The sequence below is a fragment of the Staurois parvus genome, unplaced genomic scaffold (genome assembly GCF_062004578.1).
Source record: "Staurois parvus isolate SC_StPar_1 unplaced genomic scaffold, SC_StPar_1.0 ptg001070l, whole genome shotgun sequence".
In the NCBI taxonomy this organism is placed as follows: Eukaryota; Metazoa; Chordata; class Amphibia; order Anura; family Ranidae; genus Staurois; species Staurois parvus.
Window position 1 is genome coordinate 215,016 of NW_028318866.1, and position 9,113 is coordinate 224,128.

At 48.8% G+C, this 9,113-nt stretch overlaps 1 protein-coding gene across 1 annotated transcript; it reads left to right on the forward strand.

The window, feature by feature from the left end:
- Positions 1-607: 607 nt before the first annotated feature.
- Positions 608-5,326, forward strand: LOC149440564 (NACHT, LRR and PYD domains-containing protein 10-like). Its single transcript, XM_089658453.1, has 2 exons — positions 608-940; positions 5,013-5,326. Exons 1-2 carry the CDS (start codon positions 672-674, stop codon positions 5,071-5,073), a joined length of 330 nt encoding a protein of 109 aa, XP_089514579.1. The 5' UTR covers positions 608-671; the 3' UTR covers positions 5,074-5,326.
- Positions 5,327-9,113: the final 3,787 nt, after the last annotated feature.

Below are 9,113 nucleotides of genomic sequence, written 5' to 3' on the forward strand. Positions count from 1 at the left end.
CAATGATGGGGCACTATTCCTCTCACTGATACCAATGATGGGACACTATTCCTCCACTGATACCAATGATGGGGCACTATTCCTCCCACTGACACCAATGATGGGGCACTATTCCTCCCACTGACACCAATGATGGGGCACTATTCCTCCCACTGACACCAAATATGGGGCACTATTACTCCCACTTACACCAGAGATGGGGAACTAACTATCCCACTGACACCAGTATGGTACACTATTCCTCTCACTGGTACCAACCATGGAGCACTGTTCCTTCCAGTGACACTGAAGATGGGGCACTATTCTTCCCACTGACACCAACAATAGGGTACCCTCGAGCCTTGGGTCGGTTTACAGAAAAACGACAGCAGGAAATATTTTTACTTTTAGGAGGCTTGTCTGAGATCCAAGCAGAAGGTGAACACGGAAATAGAAATAGAAACGATAACCACTGCAACCTTCCCCCCCAAAAAAATGGCAGAATAGAAATTGGCCCCAATCAACTGGTAGATGGAGCCCTCGAGCCTTGGGACGGTTTACAGAAAAACGACAGCAGGAAATATGTTTCCTTTTAAAGGCTTGTCTGAGATCCAAGCAGAAGGTGAACACGGAAATAGAAAGAGAAACAATAACCACTGCAACCTTCCCGCTTCCATTTCTGACGACTCACAATGGCACTTACAAAGAAAAGCTGCAAGGACGTGATCTACTCCATTCTTAAAGATATGACAGAAAAAAGCTTTAAAGAATTTAAAGCGTATTTGAGCGACGAGGACACCCTTAAGCCGTACAAACACATTCCGGTTGCAGAGCTGGAGGGAGCTGACCGCATCGATGTTACGGATCTTCTGATCAAGCGCTACACACAGCAAGAAGCCCCAAACGTAACCCTGAAACTGCTGGAGGCCATCGACGAGACAAATCTTGCGAAAAAACTCAAGTAAGTCAGATTGTAATAAAGGAGCTTAGCAGTATAAATGAGGAGCCTTTCCTTCACACCTCCCAACTGTCACTTATTTGGAGGGACTGTCACTCTTCAGACCGAATCCCTCTGTCCCTCCTGCAGCCTCAGTTGTCCTTCTCTTTGGTCTGATGTGGACATCTCTATACAAAAGGGCTATGCTGGACTAGTCCAACCTCTATATAAATCTGTGTTTTTTTGAAAAGCGGATATAAAAGAAAAATAGAGGTCAGAAAAGTACTTGCGTGGTTTAATCAATCTGTTTCTGCTTAGTAAATCTTTGGGGCCCGTGTAATCGGGGCGGGGGCAGGGGCGGGGACGTGTTCTTTGCATAATACTGTAAGCCAACATATGTCCTTCTTTATCATTTCAGAAAGTTGGGAGGTGTTTTTAGTTTGTGAAGGATGGAAGTATAGTGACAGCTGTATAGAGTTTTATATAGTCCCTATGTTGTCTTGGGTTCCTTCTCAGAGGGAAGGGAGGAATAGTGCTCCATCTTTGGTGTCAGTGGGAGGAATAGTGCCCCATCATTGGCATCAGTGGGAGGAATAGTGCCCCATCATTGGTGTCAGTGGGAGGAATAGTGCTCCATCTTTGGTGTCAGTGGGAGGAATAGTGCCCCATCATTGGTGTCAGTGGGAGGAATAGTGTCCCATCATTGGTGTCTGGGAGGAATAGTGTCCCATCATTGGTGTCAGTGGGAGGAATAGTGTCCCATCATTGGTATCAGTGGGAGGAATAGTGCCCCATCATTGGTATCAGTGGGAGGAATAGTGCCCCATCATTGGTATCAGTGGAGGAATAGTGCACCATCATTGGTATCAGTGGGAGGAATAGTGCTCCATCATTGGTGTCAGTGGGAGGAATAGTGCCCCATCGTTGGTGTCAGTGGGAGGGAATAGTGCCCCATCGTTGGTGTCAGTGGAAGGAATAGTGCTCCATCATTGGTATCAGTGGGAGGAATAGTGCCCCATCATTGGTATCAGTGGGAGGAATAGTGTCCCATCATTGGTGTCAGTGGGAGGAATAGTGCCCCATCATTGGTGTCAGTGGGAGGAATAGTGCCCCATCATTGGTGTCAGTGGGAGGAATAGTGCCCCATCATTGGTGTCAGTGAGAGGAATAGTGCCCCATCATTGGTGTCAGTGGGAGGAATAGTGTCCCATCATTGGTATCAGTGGGAGGAATAGTGCCCCATCATTGGTGTCAGTGGGAGGAATAGTGCCCCATCATTGGTGTCAGTGGGAGGAATAGTGCCCCATCATTGGTATCAGTGGGAGGAATAGTGTCCCATCATTGGTGTCAGTGGGAGGAATAGTGCCCCATCATTGGTGTCAGTGGGAGGAATAGTGCCCCATCATTGGTGTCAGTGGGAGGAATAGTGCCCCATCATTGGTATCAGTGGGAGGAATAGTGTCCCATCATTGGTGTCAGTGGGAGGAATAGTGCCCCATCATTGGTGTCAGTGGGAGGAATAGTGCCCCATCATTGGTGTCAGTGAGAGGAATAGTGCCCCATCATTGGTGTCAGTGGGAGGAATAGTGTCCCATCATTGGTATCAGTGGGAGGAATAGTGCCCCATCATTGGTGTCAGTGGGAGGAATAGTGCCCCATCATTGGTATCAGTGGGAGGAATAGTGTCCCATCATTGGTGTCAGTGGGAGGAATAGTGCCCCATCATTGGTGTCAGTGGGAGGAATAGTGCCCCATCATTGGTGTCAGTGGGAGGAATAGTGCCCCATCATTGGTATCAGTGGGAGGAATAGTGTCCCATCATTGGTGTCAGTGGGAGGAATAGTGCCCCGTCATTGGTGTCAGTGGGAGGAATAGTGCCCCGTCATTGGTGTCAGTGGGGGGAATAGTGCCCCATCATTGGTATCAGTGGGAGGAATAGTGCCCCATCATTGGTATCAGTGGGAGGAATAGTGCCCCATCATTGGTGTCAGTGGGAGGAATAGTGCCCCATCATTGGTATCAGTGGGAGGAATAGTGCCCCATCATTGGTGTCAGTGGGAGGAATAGTGCCCCATCATTGGTTCTAGTGGGAGGAATAGTGCCCCATCATTGGTGTCAGTGGCCAAAGGGCCAGATTAGGGCAAGCAAAGGGCCAAAGGGTTGCAGTAGGAAGGTGACTCCCCTAGGTCATTTTCATAATCATACATAAAGAACCAAGACAGAAAATGTGTCAATAGCACCAACTTTCATACCAAGGTTTTTTTGAACACTTCCAAAAATGAACTTTTCATCTTATAACAGAATCATTGGTTTATAGTCCATGAACAAAAACTTTATTCCATTCTGTATCCAGAGACCCAGTCAGTCCTCACTGGAGGCACCTATATGGCACCAAGAAGGTGAGAGCGGGCTGACAACCATCACCGTCATTTCCTGGGACAGTCAGGGAGTTGCCATTATAAACGACCTTTGGGCACCGTAAAGTGAACAACAACATGGCAACCCTGTAAATGGTGGATTCAGTTACCAGGGGAAGGTCTTAAAGGAGCAGAGTTAAAAAAAACAAACCTGAGCCCATTAGCTGTATGCGTGGCACACATATGCCGCAATCCTGGTACCGAGAACATAGCATTTATAAATAATAAAACGCTTCCATGTGAATATGCGTTTGTGTGCCCTGAAGAGAGGCAGAGAGGGAGAAACTACATAATACACAAAATACAGGGGTGTGCGATGCATTACATTCAGGGCTCAGGTACATGTACCACACATGATGAGGAGTGTAAAGTGCAAAGTCAGGGGAGTGACACACAGACAGTGAGTGGCTCCAGGGTGTCACCCACAGAGTGCAGGGGTCATGGATTTGTTATGCACATTGCAGTGTGTGTAATGCAAGGAATGCAGGGGTCAGGGATGTACAATGCATAGAATGCAGGGGCCAGGGATGTGCAATGCATTGAATGCAGGGGTCAGGGATGTGCAATGCATAGAACGCAGGGGTCAGGGATGTGCAATGCATAGAGTGCAGGGGTCAGGGATGTGCAATGCATAGAATGCAGGGGTCAGGTATCTGCAACGCATAGAATGCAGGGGTCAGGGATGTGCAATGCAAAGAGTGCAGGGGTCAGGGATGTGCAACGCATGGAATGCAGGGGTCAGGGATGTGCAATGCAAAGAGTGCAGGGGTCAGGGATGTGCAACGCATAGAATGCAGGGGTCAGGGATGTGCAATGCAAAGAGTATAGGGGTCAGGGACAAGCAATGCAAAGAGTGCAGGGGTCAGGGATGTGCAATGCATAGAATGCAGGGGTCAGGGATGTGCAATGCATAGAATGCAGGGGTCATGGATGTGCAATGCAAAGAGTACAGGGGTCAGGGACAAGCAATGCAAAGAGTGCAGGGGTCAGGGATGTGCAATGCATAGAATGCACGGGTCAGGGATGTGCAATGCATAGAATGCACGGGTCAGGGATGTTCAATGCAAAGAGTGCAGGGGTCAGGGATGTGCAATGCATAGAATGCACGGGTCAGGGATGTTCAATGCAAAGAGTGCAGGGGTCAGGGATGTGCAATGCATAGAATGCACGGGTCAGGGATGTTCAATGCAAAGAGTGCAGGGGTCAGGGATGTGCAATGCATAGAATGCACGGGTCAGGGATGTGCAATGCAAAGAGTGCAGGGGTCAGGGATGTGCAATACATGGAATGCAGGGGTCAGGAGTAAATAACACGCAGGACAGTGCAAAATCTAAGTGCAAAGAGACCCATGAGGGCGCAATCTAAGTGCAACGGGACACATGAGGCAGGGGCGGACTGACCATTTGAGCACTAGGGCACTGCCCGAGGGCCCAGGGTCAGTAGGGGGCCCCATGAGATGCGCCTGGTACCTTTCTTAGGCTTTTTTGGGTGTGGTTTGAGTGTGGGCAAGGACACAGGGGCCCCATGAGTTGTCAGTCCGCCCCTGACATGAGGGTGCAATCTAAGTACATAGAGACACCTGAGGGCACAATCTAAGTGCAATATGTATGTCTGTATTAGTAGGAACAAGGAGAATCAGTTGTTTTTTATATAGTCAATTTCTGACTTTACTTTTGCAGATCCAAGCTCACTCCTCAGGGGATTGGAGAACAATACGAGACGGAAGGGACATTGACATGAAATCCCCACCACCTCTCTGGTGTCCCGACGTTCTGGTGCTGTGAACATCCAATGGAGGAATCTGTCATCCACATCTTCCAAATTCTGCTCTCTGTATTTGCTTTTATCATTCTCTTACCTGTCCCCGGTGATCACTCGGAGCCTTTTATCGATGTGGATGGACTGTCATTGCAATGCTTTGTACGGGTCCTAATTTTGTATTTCATGGCTGTGACAGGTGACCCGCCAATCAATAAAGAAATTGCCAAACTAACATCATCGTCTCTTGGGTTCAAATGCAGGTGTCAGCCCTTCCATCTAATATATGGGGCGTGTCCGGAGATCTAAAGTCGCCATGAAATTCTTTTTGTATTCGTAAAAAGAGTTGTCTTTATTTGAATGAGATAATGGGGTGATGTTAGGTGTGTTTTTTGACATACCAATGTAGCTAGGCGGGGTTCTACTTTAACTCCCCCCCCCCCCCCCTTCCGGACCAGGCCATTTTTGCAATACTGCTCTGCGTTCCTTTAACTGACAATTGCGCGGTCATGCAACGCTGCACCCAAATTAAATTTGCGTCCTTTTTTCCACAAATTATTATTATTATACAGTATTTATAAAGCGCCAATAGTTGGCTCAGCGCTGTACATTACAAAGGGGGACAAAACATGTGACAGAACAATACCAATACAATGTAAAATATGAGGGGATCGAGGGCCCTGTTCCTTGGAGCTTACAATCTAGGAGGGAGGGGATGGTGGTACAGGAGGAGATAGCTGTGGGGGATGGAGTGGTAGGAAGAGTGGAGGAGGTCGGTCAAGTTAGCAGGGGGTAGGGTAGGCTTCCCTGAAGAGATGGGTTTTCAGGGGGCGCCTAAAGGAGAGGAGAGTAGGTGATAATCTGATGGGTTGAGGCAGGGAGTTCCAGAGGATGGGTGACACCCTGGAGAAGTCCTGGAGGCGGGCATGGGAGGAGGAGACCAGGGAACTAGAGAGAAGGAGGTCTTGTGAGGAGCGGAGTGTGCGTGTTGGGTGGTACTTGGATATTAGGTCGGTGATGTAGTTCGGGGCAGTATGGTGGACAGCTTTGTACGTCAGTGTTAGGATTTTGAATTTGATCCGTTGCGCAATCGGAAGCCAGTGGAGGGATTGGCAGAGGGGGGTGGAGGCCAGTGGAGGGATTGGCAGAGGGGGGTGGCGGAGATGGAACGGTTGGTGAGGTGAATGAGTCTGGCAGCCGTATTCAGGATGGACTGAAGCGGGGATAGCCAGCGGCGAGGCAGGCCAGTGAGGAGGGAGTTGCAGTAGTCGAGTCGTGATATGATGAGGGAGTGGATGAGCTGTTTAGTGGTTTCTGGAGTTAGGAACGTGCGGATTTTGGCGATGTTGCGGAGGTGGAGTCTGCACGAGTTTGTTAAAGATTGGACTTGGGGCTGGAAGGATAGGTTGGAGTCCAGAATGACACCAAGTACTCTGGCCTGAGGTTTGATGGTGGCGTTGTTGGACATGATGGAGAAGTCAATGGGGGGTGGGGTCCGGGCTGGGGGGAAGACAAGAAACTCGGTTTTAGAGAGGTTCAGTTTAAGGAAGTGGAGCGACATCCAGTCTGATATGTCGCTCAGTAGGTGTGTGATTCGGGCTGAGACCAAGGGGGTGAGGTGGGGGGTTGAGAGATAGATTTGTGTGTCGTCGGCATAGAGGTGGTAGTTGAAGCCGTGAGAGTGTATGAGTTGGCCAAGGGAGGAGGTATAGATGGAGAAGAGAAGGGGCCCGAGGACAGAGCCTTGAGGGACCCCAACAGAGAGGGGGAGTGAGGGGGAGGTGGTAGCATTATAGGTAACGCTGAAGGAGCGCTGTGACAGGTAGGATGAGAGCCAGGAGAGAGCAGAATCTCTGAGGCCGAGGGAGTGTAGTTGTTTGAGGAGGAGGGGGTGGTCGACAGTGTCGAAGACCGCAGAGAGGTCAAGGAGTAGGAGCACTGAATAATGGCCATTAGCTTTGGCGGTTAGCAGGTCGTTGGAAAGTTTGAGTAAGGCAGTTTCGGTGGAGTGTAGGGGATGGAAGCTGGACTGTAGGGGATGCTTTCTTTTGGTGGTATTTGATTGCCTGCGCAGTAAACAAAAAAAGACTGACAATTTTGAGAAAAAAAACTATTTGACTTTTTGCTATTACAAATGTCCAGTAAAAAAAAATTTAAAAAATCGAATTCCTTCATAGAATTTCGGCCAAAATGTATTCTGCTCCGTGTCTTCCCTACAAAAAATCCCACTCCGTGTAAATTAATTGGTTTACGTGAAAGTTACAGTGTCAGTGAGAGGAATTTCGCCTCATTATTGGTGTCACTGGGTAGATAGGATCGTACCCCATTGATGGTGTCACTGGTGGGAATTGTGCCCCATCGTTGGCGTCAATGGGAGGAACTGTGCCCCATTGTTGGTGTCATTTGTAGCAGTTGTGCCCCTTCGTTGGGGTCACTGTGTGGGGAGAAATATACCCCATTGTTGGTGTCATTTGTAGCAGTTGTGCCCCTTTGTTGGTGTCAATAGGGGGGAGTGATAATATGCCCCATTGTTGGTGTCATCTGTAGGAATTGTGCCCCTTAGGTAGTGTCAGTGGGGGGGGGGATATGCCCCATTGTTGGTGCCATCTGTAGCAATGGTGCCCCTTCGCTGGTGTCAGTGGGGGGGGATAAATATGCTGCATTGTTGGTGTCATTTGTAGCAGTTGTACCTCCTCCTTGGTGTCAGTGGGGGGGATATGCCCCATTGTTGGTGTCATTTGTAGCAATTGTGCCTCTTCGTTGGCGTCAGTGTGGGGGGATATGCCCCATTGTTGGTGTCATTTGTAGCAATTGTGCCCCTTCGTTGGTGTCAGTGTAAGGGGGGATATGCCCCATTGTTGGTGTCATTTGTAGCAATTGTGCCCCTTCGTTGGCGTCAGTGGGGGGGAGGGGGGATATGCCCCATTGTTGGTGCCAGAGGATGAAATATTTCTCCAAGCAAGCAAAGGGCCACATCCGGCCCCTGGGCCACAGTTTGGAGAGCACTGGTGTAGGGTAACACTTCTGGTAGGTAAATATTGCATTTATTATAGGGGCCGGCACATTGGTCCAAAATAAGGGACAACGAGAGCTGCATGGGGGACACAGGGCAGTTAGGAGGTATGGACCACCGTGACAGCCACTCGCAGGGGTCACATGATTATGAAGTCGGTGTGGCCCCACCCAATCCATTTAAGGGGGCACTGGGGCTTGGCGAATGGGATTACAGCCGAACTCCAGATGACTACAAATGACACATTATTGCAGCTCAGTAATCTTTATTAAATAATAAAAGTATATTGTTACCGCCCACATGTCCTAGTCCTGCCCCATGTCCTGGTATGAGGAAGTCTCTCTGCATTGCTTCCTATGTGTGAAATCCCCGGTGGTCCTGCCAGTCCCTCTGATCTCCTATTTCAGAATGGACAAGCTAGGCATGACAGCACATCCATCTCAGCACGGTCAGTTGTGGGAGAACAGCCTGCCTGTCCTCCAATGATCAGACTCGTGCTGGCACACCTCCCTGCACAACCATTCACTGGGAAGATCAGTGTACTGCTGTTTCTCCACTCTTAGCTCTCCAAGCCCATTATCAAGATGAACAGAGAGGGTATATAATCACATATTTAAAAAAAAAAAGGAAAAAAGCATTTTTTTTATATATATGCACACAAATGTTTTGCCTTTCATTTTTCTTTTAAACTGAATGCGTTATTTTACAAGGTGAGGGTTCATATACTTTAAATACATGTGTAATATGCAAGCAGTGTCAAAATCTGAATTTCACTGAATATTTCCACTGTCCAGTCACAAGGTGCAAGTATAGAGGAGCAGCAGTAAAAAGAGGCGGCCGAGCCGCAGTTTTACTGCCCCCTGGCCATCCATATGAAGTGTAAAATACAGGCGGAGGAGGCTGTTAACATGCTTTGCATCGGGGGGGGTGGAAAAATGAATGCAACATTTGGGGTTGTCAGCCATTCACGTCAATGGGACCACACTTGGCTCGTGGTTGCAGCACATAA